Source organism: Lontra canadensis, unplaced genomic scaffold (genome assembly GCF_010015895.1).
Source record: "Lontra canadensis isolate GAN:19392208 unplaced genomic scaffold, GSC_riverotter_1.0 scaffold134, whole genome shotgun sequence".
Classification (NCBI taxonomy): domain Eukaryota; kingdom Metazoa; phylum Chordata; class Mammalia; order Carnivora; family Mustelidae; genus Lontra; species Lontra canadensis.
The window spans coordinates 3,136,845-3,156,005 of NW_022631128.1; the positions used below are offsets into that span (position 1 = coordinate 3,136,845).

At 38.3% G+C, this 19,161-nt stretch overlaps 1 protein-coding gene across 2 annotated transcripts in view; it reads left to right on the forward strand.

The window, feature by feature from the left end:
* The window catches only part of CCNB3 (cyclin B3), a 49,022-nt gene that overhangs the window by 10,184 nt on the left and 19,677 nt on the right, over positions 1-19,161 (forward strand). The window contains exons 4-7 of one of the 2 annotated variants that reach the window (XM_032842969.1): positions 920-1,050; positions 6,774-9,681; positions 10,527-10,625; positions 11,873-11,965. In XM_032842969.1, coding sequence (XP_032698860.1) covers positions 920-1,050; positions 6,774-9,681; positions 10,527-10,625; positions 11,873-11,965 — 3,231 coding nt within the window. The remainder of the gene's footprint in view (positions 1-919; positions 1,051-6,773; positions 9,682-10,526; positions 10,626-11,872; positions 11,966-19,161) is intronic. The other variant, XM_032842970.1, reaches the window with a different exon arrangement.

A 19,161-nucleotide genomic window follows, 5' to 3' on the forward strand; every position in this document is an offset into this window, starting at 1 on the left:
TTCTCCTTCTGCCTGCAGCTCTCCTTGCTTGTGCTCTCTCTCTGACAAATAAATAAATAAATAACTCTTAAAAAAAAGAGTTCCACATTTATTTGCAATATTCTCTGCCACTCCACAAACCCATCCTGATTGAGGATGTGTATGTTGAGGGTATATAGTCAAAAACTGTGTTTACTTGGATTAGTTGTTTCTTGTTTTTTCTTCTGTTTTATTTTTCTTTATCTCTTAGTGTGATTATGGTATTTGTTTGGAATATAATTAGGTTCAGTTTGTTTCATTTTAAAGCCATAACTTTTAAATGAAACAAACTGAACCTAATTATATTCCATTTTTACTGGTATTATTCAAAATCTCATGATCTCTTCTACTATTTGATAGAATTTGTTATGATTAGAATTTATGATGGAGCTCACCAAAGCCCCACGTTAAATAAAAATCCCCTCAATGATGGGATAGATGTGTCACAGGTAGTGTTGTCTTAGAGGCCCACCCTGAAAAGCTAGTCAATCTTGGTAAACCCAGGTAGCAAAGCCAGTTATGTTACATTTTCCCCCCTCTAAATGTCTCATGGAGTCAAAGTAGAATGTGATATTAACAAAACATCTTCTGGGGACTTTTCCAGCCAATATACCTGACATGGAGATCAAAACTACATTCTGTGTATCTTGGAATCACTTCAGGCTTCTATTTGGCTAATATGTAGCAGTACTACTATATTGCTAGCTTCCATTTTGATTGGTTGGCACCAGTGCCACACTGGTTGTGGGATGTTTTGATTATTACTCCTGGGAACACCCAAACGAAGTGTCCAAGGTGGGGATGTGGGTCAAAACTTTCCTATAAGTGCTACCTATTAGGTAATTTGTGGTTCTCTAGATTTCCTTGTTTCCTTCTCCCCTGCCTCCCATGTTTTTTGCAGGCTTCTCAAAGTCAGCCTGCCCAGCTCAAGAAGGAAGCCAATAAGGAGTTTGTTAAGGATGTTTCCAATAAGATAAAGGGGAACACACCTGCTCTTGGGTTGGCCAAAAACAATGAGATGAATAAGGAAAGGTGAGTAAGAAGAGACTCAGATGGCAGTATTTTTAGATAGTAAAGAAGAGTATGTGACATCTTTTGACCTCCTGTTGTCCTCCACTGAGAACATGTTTAGTGAGCCATAGTGGTGATTGCCACACTAACCCTTGGGTGCTGTGGTGAGCCCAGATGTGGTTGCTGAAGTGTTATGGGCCTCTTCTCTCTCTTACCATGGCATGTGCATATTGAAGGAGCTGTTGTCATTGGGAAGTTTGCCAAAAGGTCTTGTGCTGATATTTTCTCTTTTTTAGTAATTCAGTCCCTGTTTGAGCTAGTCTGCACTTGAGATTGTGGTGGTAATTTTCCAGGGGATACTCAGCAGCTGGCTGATAGCTTGCCAGTCTGCTTATCTCATTAGAAGCTTTTGGGAGAGGTTTGTCCCTTGTTACTGGAGAGAAATTACTATCTCTCTAGGCCAAAAACCTATGTTTTCCAGATGTTGCAGGGAACTGTTCACAGGTTCTGCAAGTAGATATGAGTATTTTCATTTGGGTTAGAAAAAGGATTTACCTCTAGGAAAACTTTTATTAGAGGAAGAGTTAGAGGGTGGAGTGAGTCCTTTCTATAGCCTGTCCTCATTCTGGTGGAAATTACTTTCAGGAAAGAAAAAAATAAATTAGCTATAGGCTTAAGCATGGGTTCCAAAGGGTAAGAGAAAAAGTTGGGGAATTCCAGGAAATTAACATGGTAGGTCTACAAGACACTTTTCTAATTATCTAGCCAAAAGAAATCAAACCAGATAGCATTTATCCCTACTTAGTTTTTTGCTGAAATGAAATTCCTGGGATTTCTATGTGTATTTTGACTTTAATTCCCTGAATTATTTTCTTCTGATTTTCTTTTATAATTCTGACTTTAGCAGGGAAATCCTTACAAAATACCATAAACATTCTTGCCTTCATTTAGGGTTCAGTGGAAGGGATCTTAATTAATAGCACTAGAACTAGTGGCTGACATTTATTGAGAGCTCACTATAATCACACATTTTTCTAAGTGGGCTTTTTTGCTAACAGCTTTATTGAGATATAATTTACATACCATACAATTCTTCCATTTAATGTGTGTAGTTCACATATTATGTACTGAAAGCTTTCAGTATATTTGAAGTTATGTAGCCATCACCACAATGAATTTTAGAACATTTTCATAAATCAAAAAACATACCCCAAAAAACAACAACAAAAAACCCCTTCAGCCAGTATCTTTAGCTACCACCTCTCAATTCCCCCATCCTTCCCAGCTCTAAGCAATCACTAACCTTGTTTTTGTTTCTATAGATTTGCCTATTCTGGGCATTTCATATAAATGGAATCATGCAATGTGTGGTCTTATGTGTCTAGCTTTTTTCATTTAGTATAGTGTTTTCAAGCTTCATTCGCATTGTTTCAGATATCAGTACTTCATTACTTTTTGTTGACCAATAATATCCCATTGTGTGAATATACTTTACTTTCCTTATCCATTCTTCAGTTGGTGGGTGTTTGGATTGTTTCAACCTTTTGCTTATTGTGAATGATGTGGCTATGAACATTTGTGTATGAGTTTTTTTTTGAACACCTATTTTCGATAATTTTGTGTATATACCTAGGAATGTAATTGTTGGGTCATATGGTAATTCTGTGTTGATCTCAATGAGGAGCTACCAAACTGTATTCCATAGCGGTGGCACTATTTTACATTCCTACTAGCACTGTATAAGGGTTTCCAATTTTATACATCCTTGCCAACCCTTACTATTTTTTTTTTTATCATGGCCATTCTAATGGGTGTGAAGTGGAATCTCACTGTTTTAGATTTGCATTTTTCTTTTGTTTTTTAAGATTTTGTTTATTTATTTGACAGAGAGAGCATAGGTAGGGGGAGTTGCAGGCAGAGGGAGAGGGAGAAGTAGGCTTCTAGCTGAGCAGGGAGCCTGATGTGGGGCTCCATCCCAGGACCTTGAGATCATGACCAAGCTGAAGGCAGATGCTTAGCCAACTGGGCCGCTTACGTGTCCCCAGATTTGCATTTTTCTGATGACTGATGATATTGAGCATCATTCATGCGCTTATTGCCTTTTGCATACCTTTTGGAGGAATGTCTATTCAGATCATTTGCCCATTTAAAAAATCTAGTTGTTGAGCTTTTCATTTTTAAGTTGTAAGAGTTCTTTATATTTTTTAGCTATAAGTCTCTGATCAGATATGTAATTTGCAAATATTTTCATCTGTTCTGTGAGTTGTCTTTTCATTTTCTTGTTGGTATCCTTTGAGGCACAAAAGTTTTTAATTTTGTTGAAGTCCAATTTATTTTTTTCCTTTGTTCCTTATGCTTTTGCTTTTGGTGTTCTATATAAAAGACCATTGCTAAATCAGAGGTTACAAAGATTTAAGATTTTCTTTGCAGAGCTTTAAAGTTTTAGCTCTTTAGGTTATTGACTCCTTTTGAATTAATTTTTGTTGTTAGTGTGTGTTAGGGGTCTAACTTCATTGTTTTACATGTAGATATCCAGTTGTCCCAGCACTATTTTTTTTTTTACTATTTGTTAAAAAGACTAATCTTTCTCCACCAAATTATCTTGGCATCCTTGTCAAAAATCGAATGACTATAAATGAAAGTGTTTATTTCTGAAGTCTCAATTTTATTCCTTTGATCTACACATCTGCCATTATGCCAGTACCACATATCTTGACTGTTGTTGCTCTGTAGTGCATTTTGAAATTAGGAAGTGTGACTCTTCCAACTTGTTCCTCTTTCTCAAGACTGTTTTGGCTATTCTGGGTTCTTTGCAATTCCTTATAAATTTTAGAATCAGCTTGTCTGTTTCCACTGGGATGTTTACAGAAGTTGTCTTGAATCTGTAAATCAGTCTGGGGAGTATTTCCATCTTAATACTAACTCCTCCAACCCACAAACATGGGATATCTTTTCATTTATTTAGACCTTTAAATTCTTGCAACATTTTTGTAATTTTCAGAATATAAGTTTTGTACTTCTTTTGTTAAATTTATTTCTAAACATTTTATTCTTCTTGATGCTTTTGTAAATGGGTTTGTTTTCCCAATTTCTTTTTCATACTGTTCATTTCAAGGATATAGAAATATATATGATTTTGGCATATTGATCTTGTATCATGGAACCTTGCTAAACTTGTATATTAGTTCTAATAGTTTTTGGGTATATTCCTAGGATTTTCTATATGTAAATTATATCATCTGCTAATACACAGTTTTACTTCTTCCTTTTCAATCTGGAGGCCTTTTGTTTTATTTTTTTGCCTAGTTGCCCTGGCTAGAACCTCTAGTACTATGTTGAATAGAAGTATCAAGAGTTGGACATCCTTGTCTTCTAAGAATTGGGTGACCGACTTATTCTGGTTTTCCTAAGATTTGCCCAGTTTTAATACTGAGAGTCTTGCATCCCCAGAACCCTCTCAGTCACAAAGGGAGTTGGTTACTCTATCAAGGAAGCCTACTCTGATCACCCCAGATCTATGGTATCATAGATACTCAATACCTATTTCCTATACTAATGTTTCTTAAGAGCTGGATTTGAAGAGGAAGACAGGAGCCAGATCACCAGGGCCTTGCAGATCATGGCAAAGAGTTTGGAATTTGTTCAGAGAATAGAGGGATTTTGTCCTAAAGCATCAGCAATGCTATATGAGTTATATACTGCTACACTACAAATCTCCCACCCTCTAAAGAAGAGTTGGAAACCCTGTCTTTTCCCTGATCTTAGGGGGAAATCACCCATCTCTCACCATTAAGTACAATGTTAGCTTTGGGTTTTCATAGATGCCCTTTGTCAAGTTGAGGAATCTCTTTTCTATTCTTAGTGTATTAATTCCTTTATCATGAAAGCGTTTTATATTTTGTCAAATGATTTTTCTGAATCTATTGAGATGATCATGTGGCTTTTGTTTTCTATTCCATTAATATGGTTTGATACATGAATTGAGTTTTGGATGTTAAATTAATCTTGTATTCCTGGGACAAATCCCACTTGGTCATGGTGTATAATACTTTTATGTGTTGCTGGATTTGATTTGCTAGTATTTTGTGGAGGACTTTTGCACCTATATTTTTAAGAGATACCAGACTATAATTTTCTTGTGATATCTTTGTTTTTGGTATCAGAGTAATATTGGCTTCATAGAATGAGTTGATAACTGTTCTTATATCTTCTATTTCTTGGGGTGGTTTACGAGGAACTGGTATTGATTTAGATGTTTGGTAGACTTCTCCAGCAAAACCTTCTGGGCCTGGACTTTTCTCTGTGGTAGTTTTTATATTAATTCAATATTTTTGTGTTATAAGTCCACTCAGGTTTTCTATTTTCTTTTTAAGTCAGTTTTGGTAGTTTGTGTCTTCTTAGGAATTTGTCCATTTTATCTAGCTAAGCTGATTTATTGATATACATTTAGTTTTGAACTGTTCTTTGTTTTACATGTTTTTATTGCATATTAATTAATCAAATCTTCACAACAACCCTATAAAGGAGGTAATACGATCCCCATTGTATAGGTGAAAAAAGTGAAGCACAGACAGTTAACTTGCCCAGTGTCACCTAGCCAGTAGGTGGAGGAGCCAGGATTTGAATCCAGGCATTTTAGCTCTAGAAGGCATACTCTTTATCATAACTAGGTTATCTGAAGGCTGTTCTCATCAGGAGGGACCTGGAATCTATCTGGCCATGTGGAACCTCTCTAGGCACTTCTTAAAAAAATACAGTGATTCTTAAATTATATTTATGGGGTTGTACAGCCATTATCACTATCTAATTTTAGAACTTTTCAACACCCCCCCCAAAAAAAGGTCTGAACCCCTTAGTAGTCCCTTTCCTTTCCCAGCCTCTCATTCTACCCCACTTCCCTGCCCTTTTCCAGCCACAGGCAACCACCAATCTATTTTCTTTTATGGATATACCTCTATGGATATGTCTATTCTGGACATTTCATATAAATGGAATCAGATGATATCTAGTTTTGGGGGCATTTACTCTTGTTCAGACTGATGATTGTATTTGCCTTAAATTCTCTCTTATTCTAGTTTCTAGTCCTCTAGTGATTTGGTCACACTAGGTTAGTTACTAATTGGACATGAAGTCCTGTTCAAAATAAAGCTTTGAATCTGATCCTTGTGAACAAATGTCTGTTGTGGTCTTTTTATTCTCTCCACTGGGAAAGTATCTCATGAATAGCTTAGGTTGAAGGGGATGTGATTAGATACCACCAACATTAAGTACCAGCCCACCTTTCTCTTCTAAGCCTTCCTAAGCTCTCTCTTATAATTTTCTCATAAGCCTTCAAATAATATTAATTTCAGCCTACATATTACCAGATGCCTGGTGCTGATGGACAAAGATAAATAAATGTAGCTACTGAGGGAGACTGATATAATAGCGAATAACTCACACAATGTGGTTTTAGAATAAAGACTTTATATAAATAAAGGAAATAATTCATATATAGTAAAGCACAACATGGATTTTAGGGGAAATTTTTCAGAAAAGTGTGAGAACCTAGGCCATAGAAACTATACAGAATGCTACTTAGTTGATTCTCTATGGTACCCATTGATTTTTACCCTTTAATCTATCCCTTGAGGTTGAAGCCCTTTCCCCTTTTATAGCTTTGGTAAATATAGCAACAAAATGAGATGGTTGGTGAGAATTCTAGGAACTACATTCTTCTTACTCAGACATTGTTTCCTTTACAGTTATAAGCCGGAACCTTCACCAGTAGTAGTTTCTACTAGCCTGGTACCAAATATTATGGAGAAACCACTCAGTCTGGAGATACCTACCATCTCTAAAACAACCACTACTGAGGAGGTATCATTTTCCAAAAAGCCATTAATTTTAAAAGAGGAACTCACTACTGAGGACACAAGCCTTTTCAAGAGGTCATTTTCTTTAAGAAAGTCCACAAATCAGGGGGAGCTATCCCTCATGGACAGGCCACCATCCTTACAGGAGGAGGCTGACAGCAATGATGAGTTTGTTGTAGAGCCAATGACTTTTGGGAAGAAGCATAAGACTGAGGAGGCAGCCATCACCAAAAGAACATTATCCTTAAAGAAGATGAGCACATATCAGGGGGACTTGGCTTTGCAGGACATCACTTTTGAAGAGAATTCCTTCATTATGGAGCCAACAAACTTTAGAAAGAAGCCTAAAACAGAGGAGGCAACCTCCACCAAGAAGGTGTTATCTTTAAAGAAGAAGAAGTATACCACTCGGGGGAAAGTGTCCCATATGAAGAAACCACTAGTGTTGCAGAAGACCACTTCTGAAGAGGAGTCTCTCATTGAGGAGCCACTGGCTTTCAAGAAGAAAGCTACCAGCAAGGAGGCAGCCTTCATCTTGAGGCCATTATCTTTAAAGAAGAAGTGTACTATTCAAGGGCAGATGGCTCACTTGAAAAAGCCATTAGAATTGCAGAAGACTATCTCTGAGGAGAAGAAACTCATTAAAGAGCCATTGTCTTTTAAAAAGAAGCCTAACTCTAAGGAGGAGTCTCTCTTTCAGGAATCATCTGCATTGCAAGAGAAGCACACCACTAGTGGGGAGGTGGTCCTCTTGAAGAAGCCACAGGCATTGCAGGAGGAGGACACTAAGGATAAATTTCTTATGGAGCCAATGTCCCTTAGGAAGAAACGTACTACCAAGGAGACAAATCCCACCAAGAAGCCATTACCTGTAAAGAAGTCTACCATTCAGGGGAAGATGTATCACTTGAGGAAGCCACTAGTATTGCAAAAGACCACATCTGGAGAGAAGTCATTCATTAAGGAACCACGATCCTCTAAGAAGAAGGACACAACTGAGGAGTCCCTTTTCCATGAGTCATCCATGTTACAAGAGAAGCACAGCACAGAAGAGGAGGTGTCCATCTTGAAGAAGGCCTTGACTTTGCGAAAGACTCTAACTGAGGAGGAGTCACTTTTAAAGGAGACTTTGGCTTTTAAGAAGAAACGTACCATTGAGGAGGCAATCCTCACCAAAAAGCCATTATCTTTAAAGAAGAAAAAGTGTACTAGTCAGGGTAAGGTGTCCTACTTGAAGATGCCACTAGTATTGCAGATCACCTCTGGAGAGAAGTCACTCATTAAGGAGCCCTTGTCCTTTAAAAATAAGTCTACCACTGAGGAGGAGTCTCTCGTCAGGGACTCACCTGTTTTCCAAGACAAACATACCACGCAGGGGGAGGTGGCTCTTTTGAAGAAGCCAGGGGCATTGCAGGAGAATGTTGATGGTGAAGATGAATTTCTTATAGAACCAGTTCCGTTTAGGAAGAAACATATCAGAGATGAGGTGGTCTCTACCAAGGAGCCTTTATCTTTAAAGAAGAAAAAGTGTGCCAGTCAAATAATGATGTCCATCTGCCAAGAACTGTTGGACTTGCAGAATATGATTAGCAAAGATAAGGATTCTTTCTTTATGGAGCCAGTGTCACTTAGGAAGAAGTCTTCAACTGAGGAGACAATCCTTACCAAGACATCGTTATCTTTAAAGAAAAAGCAAATCACTCAGGGGAGGATGTCCCTCTTAAAGAAGCCACTGGTCTCAGAGAACACCACCTCTGAAGAAGAGTCAGTCTTTAAGAAGCTATTGCCTTTTAATAAAAAGTCTATAACTGAAGAGGAGCTCCTCTTCCAGGATCCATCTCTTTTGAAAGAGAAGCACACCACTCTGCAGGAGGCGTCCCTCTCAACTAAGCCACTGGCCTTGCCAGAAAAGACCACCACTGAAGAAGAATTGTATATTAAGGAACTATTGACTTTAGAGGAGAAGCCTACTACTGAGGAGGAATTCCTTTCTCCGGAGCCATTTTCATTGCATGTTAAACCTACCAACAAAGATGAGTCCCTCTTTTGGAAGGCTTTGGGTTTGCAGAAGACTGATACCAAAGAGGATTCCTTGAAGGAGCTGTTGGCCTTGCAGGAGAAAAGCACTACTGAAGAGGAATCCCTTTTAAATAAACCATCAGTTCTGAAGGAGGAAGTCTCTACTGAGGTGGCAACAAGCACTGAGGAGCAGTTATCTTTAAAGAAGAAACCCACTGCTCAGGGGGAGGTGTTCCTCTTGAAGAAGCATTTGGCCTTGCAAGAGAATATCACCAATGAAGAGTCCCTTATTAAGCAACCACTGGCTTTTCAGAAGCCCAGCACTGAGGAGACCATCCCAAGGGAGTCCTTGGTCTTGCAGGAGAATCCCACAGTCGAGGAAGAGGCTACCCCGTGGGGGCCTTTGGCCTTGCAGGAGAAGCCCAGCAGTGAGAAGGAGACCCTCTTCAAGGAGCCTTTTCATGAGAAACCTGCCCTCAATGAGACATTCCATGTCAAGGAAACATTTACATTGGATGAGAAACCCACCACTGGGAAGGAGTTGTCCCTAAAGGAGCCATTGGCCTTGCAAGAGAATACCACCCAAAAGGAAGATAACTCTCTCAAAGATTTCCTGATCCTCCAAGTTGAAACCAGCTCACATGTGTCCAGCACAGCCCCTGAATCCAGAACAGGCATGTCCAGTGTGGGCAAGTTCAATACCACAAGCACGTCCAGTGCTTGTGAATCCAGTTCCAATAAACCTTCCTCATCTTGGGGCAAAAGGTCACAGAAGGAGGTATTTTTTCTCTTTCTTCTTAAATTAGATGATATGTTCTTTGTTGTCCTGTAGGTAGCTGCTAGCAAAGAGATTTTTTTTTTGCCTTCCTAGGTAATTGATCTGTATATAGTAAGCTATAGTAAATCAAGTTGGCCTTGTGGGATCTCTTGACTTTCCAACTGGAATTAAAATACACCCAAACAATTAGAAAGTATTTATTCCAGGAATACCCACAAGGATCTGGAATATTTGTGTGTGTGTGTGTGTGTGTGTGTGTGTGTGTGTGTAAATTGCCTTTCTTAGTAATTGCAATCTGCATTACAGTAGACTCCAGTCAAAGACGAGTAAAGCCCACAGAGGCATCTCCCAAGGAAGTTGGTATTTAAGTTGAAAATTGGAAGGATGAAGGAATGAGATTTGGCAAAAAGGAGGAGAAATACCCCTCTTGTAGACAAAACAAACTGGGTAGAAGTGTAGAAGGGAGGAAAAGGCTACCAAGAAGATGAATTGGGTTAGATCAAAGCATTGGGACAAAACAAGTGACCTAAGAAGGTATGTGACACAAGTTGAAATAGTAAAATAAGAGTATTTTTCCTGGAGAGTCTTGAGCTTACCTGTAAAAATGATGCCTAGTTCCTAGGGCAGAGCAGTCATGTGCAAGAAGGATTAAACATTTCTTGGTCATTTAGCAGCATGAGTATTAAAGGACCAAGGGGGTGCTCTGTTGTGGCCCAGGATATACGAGGCTTGAGGAAACTTAGCAGAAGATGACACTGGGAAGAAAGGAGGGCATGCTTTATGTGTATGTGCTAAGCCTTCATTGGAATCTTTCTCCCTCTAACATCTTTTTGGTGATTTCCAAGCAGATAACCCCACCAGAGGATATTGACAATAACTACAGTGATCCATTTTTCAACCCCATATATGCCAAGGATATCTTCAGTTACATGAAGGAGAGAGAGGTATGTAGGTGGCTGTTGGAGCGGAAGGATTTCTAGGTCTCATTTCCTCATCATTCCATCCTTCAAAATATAAGTTGAAAGGGGAGGTAATAATGATGATTACAATAATAACAGCAACAACTGACATCTACTGGTAGCTTACCATAAGTTAGACATTGGGGCTAAAGTGTTTATAGACATTATCTTGTTTAATTCTCCCAATAACTTCATGATGGTAGGTATTATTGTCTCCTTTTTATAGATTGGAGAAACTACTCAGAATCACACAACAAGTATATGGTAGAGCTGGAATATGGGCTAAAAGTCTGATTACCTTGAAGACCATAAGTCTGCATCTCTAATTGTTGAGGAGATAATCTCAGACACAAAAATAGTAGTCGTCTTCTGAGTGACTGCTCTTAGAGATCTTTTCCCTTCTCTATGCAAGTTTCTGGTGACATATGTGAAATCACTCTCCAAACTGGTGACACTTTCTTCCTCTTTAAAATCAGCCAGTTTCCTTGACCATTAAAATTCATTGATGGCAAATTTTCTTCTCTCTCTCATTCTCTCTCTCTCTCTCAATGGAACAGAGGAACCAAGATTATCTAACAACTAAAATTTTAGCAGGACATGCGTAAGAGCGAGGATGAATATCTTGTCTTCTCTCTACAGACATAACAGTTGATTAACTGACTCCAGATCCTTTACTTTTTTCTGGTGTAGCTTGGAGGAAGTAAGAGATAACTTTGTTATACTACATGTATGGGCCTTAGCTCAGTGGTATCAATTTCACTTGAGATCTTGATAGGAATGCAGAAATCTAGCCTCACCCAGGCCTTCTAAATTAGAATGTGAATTTTAAAGATCCCCAGGTGGTATATGTGTTAAAGTTTGCAAAGCACTGCTCTACTTTAGATTGAATTGCAAAGAAGGGGCGGAACCTCTTTGGTATTTATTGATAGGTATATTCCTGTCCATATTCCATACTCCCCCTAGGCTCCTCCATATCTACCCTGATGCTTGAATATGATGTGCATCCATTTCCCAAGAATTACTAGAACTGTTTGGAAGAGGAGACTTTGATTGGCTGATACCAGCCAATCTGATACCAGCTGAAAATAATGAGTTAGAACTGAAGAAGTTAATTACATTGTGACAATTTCTTTTTCTGAGATATTGGTTGCAAGTATTTTTTTTCTTAAATTACATTTTTTGAACTATAAGGAGAGTTTATGGATTAATATTTCTTTTTCTATTGCTGCCAGGAAAAGTTCATACTTAAAAATTACATGAACAGGCAGACTGACATCAGCAGTTGCATGAGGGCCATTCTTGTGGACTGGCTGGTAGAGGTGCAGGTAAGCCTGACAACTGGTGCTTTAAGGGGCTGCTCTTTTCTTTATTGATTATTCATTCAGTATCACCAGATGCTAAGCATGGTAAAAATTTTCTGGGCCTACAGACCTGAGCCTTCAGGGAGCTTATGATCTAGGGGGCAAGATAAGACATGCAGACAGATGAGTACAATAAAAAGTAGAATACCCTAGGTACTATAAGGATGTTATACATAAGATCCTGTGAGAACCCAGCGGAAGGAGACACTACTTCTAGAAAAGGCAATGATGGTACGGTAGTTCAATCATTATCAGAATTTTACAAAGTCTTTTTCATGATTTGGATAGGGGTCGGTGACAAAGCCTTTCAAGTTTTGGGTCAGATTGGTGATAGGAAGGACAGTGTGGCAGACATGGCAGGTAGCTATTTGCCTGGGGTTGGATGTTGAGGGAATATTGCTATGAGTACTTAGTTATCCTTTTACATAAAGGAAGGAGAGTCCAGAATAGTACCTGGCACATAGTGGAGTATCAATAAATATTTGTTGAATGAATGAAATCAAATGGCTTGCTGTGGCATTTGCAAGAAAATATAAGGCATAGGCTATGCCCAGAAGAGTCTTAGCTACATAATTAGGAAGAAAAGGTAATATAGTTTAATATCCTTTACTGAGTATGAGAGGGGTGGTTCAGGGTCCCTTTGAAGTAACAGACCAGGAAAATGTAGTAGACATGATATATTTGGATATCAGTAAAGCATGAAAATGCCTCTCATCTTATGGAAATAATGAAGAATAATGAATTAGATAAGAGCATAATTTGAGGGGGGGTGCCTGGGTGGCTCTGTCAGTTGAGTGTCCAACTCTTGGTTTCGGATTAGGTCATGATCTCAGGGTAGTGAGATCAAGCCCTTCACTGGGCTCCATGTTCAGTGGGGAGTCTGCTTGAGATTGTCTCTCTCTTTCCTCCCTCTGCCCCTCTTTCCCTGACCCTCTCAAATAAATAAATAAATCTTTTAAAAAAGAGTAGAATTTGGGTAGATCTTACATAAGTAAAACTGATCCCAGAGATTGCTGATCATTATTAAGCTAGAAGGAGATTTCTAGAAGATTGCCAGTGGACTTTGTTCTAATCAACATTTTTATTAGTGATGTAAATGATAACAGAAATGATAAACTCATCAAATATTGCATGGCATGAGACTAGGAGTAGGGACAGGAAATAAATGGATATCAGATGAAATATCTCTACTAGCTGGAATGATGAACTAAATCTTTTTTAAAATTTAATTTAGTTTTATTTCTTTATTAACATAAGTATTATTTGCTTCATGGGTACAAGTCTGTGAATTGTCAGTCTTACACAAATTCACAGGACTCACCATAGCACATACCCTCACCATTGTCCATCACTCTGCCACCCTATCCCCGCCCCCTCCCCCAGCAACCCTTAGGAACTGAATCTTTTTTAAAAAAGCCTTTGTTGTTATTTTTATTGCACAAAAATTCACATTCGTCATAGGAAAGTAATATAATTACCTGTGATCCTACAACTCAGAACCACTGTTAATATTTGTGTGTATATTATTCCTCCATTTCAAGTGGTAGTCGTCTGCTTTAGGGGTACACTTCTAGTGCATGGATCATAGAATCACAGAGGCCCAGGTCCCATCCCATATTATCCAAACAGAATTGTGGGGGTGTGGTGCAGGCATATACATATATTTTTTGTTTTTTTAAAAATTATTATTTTATTCATCATAAGTATACTCTTTAATCCCCATCACCTATTTCAACCATCCCCCCCACCTCCCCTCTTGTAACCATCAGTTTATTTTCTGTAGTTAAGAGTCTGTTTCTTGGTTTGTCTTTCTCTTTTTTTCCTTTACTCTTCTGTTTTGTTTCTTGAATTCCACATATGAGCTAGATCATATGGTATTTGTCTTTTTTGGATGGACTTACTTCACTTAGCATCATACTTTCCGGCTCCATCCATGTTATTGCAAACGGCAAGATTTCCTTCTTTTTCATGGCTGAATAATAGTTCATTGTGTGTATATATACCACATCTTCTTTATCCACTCATCTATCGATGGACACTAGCATTGCTTCCATAGTTTGGCTATTGTAAGTAATGCTGCAATAAACATAAGGGTGTGTGTATACGTTTGAATTAGTGTTTTTGTATTTTTTGGGTGAAGGGGCACATATGTTTTTAAAAATTATTAACATATAATGAATTATTTGCTTCAGGGTTACAGGTCTATAAATCATCAGTCTTACACAATTCACAACACTCAACATAGCACAATACCATCCCCAATATCCATCACCTAGCCACCCTATCCCTCCCCCGCCCCCCGCCCAGCAACCCTCATTTTGTTTCCTGAGATTGAAAGTCTCTTATGGTTTGTCTCCCTCCCTGGTCCCATCTTGTTTCATTTTTCCCTTCCTTCCCCCCATGACCCCTGCCCTGCCTCTCAAATTCCTCATATCAGAGAGACCATATGATAATTGTCTTTCTCTGATTGACTTATTTCACTTAGCATAATACCCTCTAGTTCCATCCACGTCATTGCAAATGGCAAGATTTTGGGTTTTTTGATGGTTGTATTGTATTCCTTTGTGTGTGTGTGTGTGTGTGTGTGTGTGTGTGTGTGTGTGTGTGTGTATATAACACATCTTTATCCATTCAGCTGTTGGTGGACATCTAGGTTCTTTCCATAGTTTGGCTATTGTGGACATTGCTGCTATAAACATTCGGGTGCATGTGCCCCTTTGGATCACTACATTTGTATCTTTAAGGTAAATACCCAGTAGTGGGATTGCTGGATTATAGGGTAGCTCCATTTTCAACTTTTTGAGGAACCTCCATGCTGTTTTCCAGAGTGGCTGCACCAGCTTGCATTTCCACCAACAGTGTAGGAGGGTTCCTCTTTCTCTGCATCCTTGCCAACATCTGTCATTTCCTGACTTGTTAATTTTAGCCATTCTGACTGGTGTGAGGTGGTATCTCACTGTGGTTTTGATTTGTATTTCCCTGATGCTGAGTGATGTTGAGCACTTTTTCATGTGTCTGTTGGCCATTTGGATGTCTTTGCAGAAATGTCTGTTCATGTCTTCAGGGCACATATATTTTTATAAAGCTCCACAAGTGATTTTTTTTAAGATTTTATTTATTTGTCAGAGAGAGAACAAGCAGGGGGAGTGGCAGGTGAGGAGAAACAGGTTCTCCACTGAGCAGGGAGCCTGCTGAGCAGGACCCTGGGATTATGACCCAAGCCGAAGACAGATGCCCAACTGACTGAGCCACCCAGGCACCCCTCCACAAGTGATGTTAATGTACACCTTTTGATAGAGAATCACAGTTCTAGAAAACATGTATAGTGTTTTTATAACTTTAATTTTTATATTTTAAATAAAAATGGACTTTTGGGTATATAGTTCTATGAAATTTTAACATTTGTTTTGAAATAAGAGTCACAAGAATTTGCAAAAAACCGTATAGGGAAGTCCTGTGTGCATTTCACCTACTTTGTCCTGATGGTAACATTTCACATAACTATAATACAGTGTCATAATTAAGGTCCACAGGCCTTAAATTTCATCAGTTTTACATGCATTTATTTGTTGTGTGTGTTTAGTCTGTATAGTTTTATCAAACATGAAAATTTTGTAAGCACTGCCACCACAGTTGAGACACAGAACTGTTCCATTACCACAAAGATCCCTCATGTTACCCTTTTATAGCAACAGCCATCTTCCTCCCCTCACCTTCCTGTCCCTGGGAACTCCTTTGTTTTCACATCTATAACTTTGTAATTTCACAAAGGGTATATAAATGGAATCATACAGTACATAACCTTTTGAGATTGACTTTTATCCTTCACCATAATTCCCTTGAGGTCCACCTGTAGGACATAAGAGTTCTGGTTGCTGTGTATCCTTGTCAGCACTTGGTATTTTTTTAAAAGATTTTATGTATTTGACAGACAGAGATCACAAGTAGGCAGAGAGGGGTGGGAAGCAGGCTCCCTGCTGAGCAGAGAGCCCAATACGGGGCTCTGTCCTAGGACCCTGAGATCATTACCTGAGCCAAAGGCAGAGGCTTAACCCCCTGAGACACCCAGGCGCCCCTGGGGTCCTAGCTTTTAAATTATTAGTATTTTTTAATTTAAGCCATCTAATAGCTGGGTAGAGGAGTCTCGCCATAGTTTTAATTTGCATGTCCTCGAGGGCTAATAATGTTGAACATCATACTTGCTTGTCATCCATCTATCCTCTTTGGTGAAGTGTTTTAAGTCTTGCCCATTTCTTAAATGGGTTAGTTTCTTTGCTTTTCCTTTTTTAAAATTATGTTCAATTAGCCAACATATAGTGTATTTTCTTTGTGTCAAGTTACTGAGAGTTCTTTACATATTCTGGATATAAACCCTGTGTTGGATATGTGATTTACAAATATATCCTACCAGTCTGTAGCCTTTTTCTATTATTTGGGTTTTTCACAGAGCAAAAGTTTTTTTTTTTTTTAATTTTGATAGTCTAGTTTTCAGTGTTTTCTGTTATGGATTGTGCTTTTTAAGAATTCTCTGCCTAAACCTAAGTCATGAATATTTTCTCATATGTTATCTAAAAGTTTTATAGTTTTAACATTAAATCTGTAATCCATTTTGAGTTAGTTTTTGTATAGTATGAGGTTTTTGAGGTCAAAGTTCATTTTTTTTTTTGCATATGGATGTCCAATTGTTCTAACGCCATTTGTGGGAAAACATACTTTTTCCCCACTAAATTGCTTTTGCACCTTTGCCAAAAATCAATTGACCTTATATGTGTGGCTCTATTTCTATACTTATTTCTATATTCTGCTTTATTGATCTGTGTCTGTCACTTTGCCAATATCACACTCTCTTTATTCCTGTCGTTTTATAGTAAGTCTTAAAACTAGGTAGTGTGATCCTTCCACCTCTGTTCTTTTTCTTTCTCAAAATTGTTTTAGTTTTCTAGTTCCTTTGCTTTTCTATATAAATTGTAGAAAGTTTGTTTATATCTACAAAAAAGTCCTGCTGGGAATTTGATTGGAATTGAGTTATATCTTGTGCAGAAAATAGTTAATAGGCCAAATACTGCTATCCTTAGAAAGTCCTATTTGCAGGGTGCCTGGGCAGCTCAGTGGGTTAAAGCCTCTGCCTTCAGCTCAGGTCATGATCCCTGGGTCCTGGGATCGAGCCCCGCATCAGGCTCTCTGCTCAGCGGGGAGCCTGCTTCCCCCTCTCTCTCTGCCTGCCTCTCTGCCTACTTGTGATCTCTGTCTGTCAAATAAATAAATAAAATCTTTAAAAAAAAAAAAAGTCCTATTTGCAAAGTTCATCTTTGTCTGGGCATCTGAGAAGTTGTCTGGTAAACAGTTCCCTACACTGCTATAAAACCCTCCCTTAATGCTAACTGTGCCTAAACTCTTTGTATAAACAATGTGGTTTATTCTGAACTCTCGCTTTCCTTTTGTGTCTGAAAGTTTGGTACATGCAAGGCAGAGAGTGTTTACATGACCAGCTCCTGATAAAATCTTAGGCACCGAGTTTCCCTGATAGATGGCACTTTATGTGTATTGTCACATTTCATTCCTGAAGGAATTAAGTACATCCGGAGCAGCTGACTCTATTGGGGTAAGACTCTTGAAAGCTTGTGTCTGGTTTTTGGCAAGTTTTGCTGATGTTCTCATTTACTTGATTTTTGCTTTCTATCTTTTGTTATAATAAACCATAGCCATGAATATGACTATTTCCTGAGTCCTGTGACTAGGAATTGCTTTACCTTAGGGTGGTCTTGGGGACCATTAACACACATCTATGGGTGAATCTGAAAAGAATTAACATTTTTCTGTGTTGAATCTTCCATACCAATGAATGTGGTATGTCCTTCATTTATTTTGGTTTTCTTTGATTTCTTTCTTTTTATTTTTAATTTATTTAATTTTTTAAAAGATTTTATTTATTCATTTGTCAGAGAGAGAGAGAGCACGCACAAGCAGGCAGAGTCAGAGAGAGAAGCAGGCTCCCTGTGGAGCAAGGAGCCCCATGTGGGACTCGATCCCAGGACCCTGGGATCACGGCCTGAGCCGAAGGCAGCTGCTTAACCAACTGAGCCACCCAGGCGTCCCAATTTCTGTCTTTTTACCATGTAGATCCTGTACATGTTTTGTTCGATATCTACCAAAATATTTTATTTTCTTGAGCTACTGTAAATGATATTTTTTTAGTTTAAATTCAGTTAGCCAACATATCTACATCATTAGTTTCAGATGTAGTATTGTAAATGATATTTTTAAAAATGTAGTTTTCCATTTGTATATTACTAGTATGAAATACTGATACTTATGTATTGACTTATTAATTCTTAGGAGTGCCTTTGTTTTTATAGGTTTCTTGAGATTAGCTACATAGACAAATATGCCATTTGCAGTGGGGACAGTGTTATTTCTTTCTTTCCAATATGCATGATTTTAATTTCATTTTTGTGTTTCATTGCACTGCGTAGGACTTCTTTTATGATGTTGAATAGGAACAGTGATAGTGGACCACCTTGTCTTGTTCCTGATCTTAGGAAGAAAGCTCTTAGTCTTTCAAAATTAGTATGATCTTAACTGTAGTGTTTTTGTAGACACCCTTGATCAGGTTGAGAAATTTACTTTCCATTCCATGTTTATCATGAATGGATGTTGAATTTTGTCAAATGCTTTTTTCCTCCCATGTCTGTTGATACAGTCTTATTTGTTTTAGACTATTAATATGACAGATTACATGGATTGATTTTCAAATATTGAAGTAGCCCCATTCCTGGGATAAACCCCACTTGGTCCTGGTGTATTATTCTTTTTATGTATTGTTGGATTTTATTTGCTAGTATTTTGTTGAGGATTTTTTGTATTTGTGTTTATGATGGATGTTTCTCTGTAGTATTTTTTTCTTTTTTTTAAAGATTTTATTTTATTTTTTTGACGGACAGAGATCACAAGTAGGCAGAGAGGCAGGCAGGGGGGGCGGTGGGAAGCAGGCTCCCTGCTGAGCAGAGATCCCCATGTGGGGCTCGATCCCAGGACCCTGAGATCATGACCTGAGTCGAAGGCAGAGGCTTTAACCCACTGAGCCACCCAGGTGCCCCTGTACTATTTTTTTTGTACTGTCTTTGGTTTTGGTATGAGAATGGTACTCACTTTAAAAAATA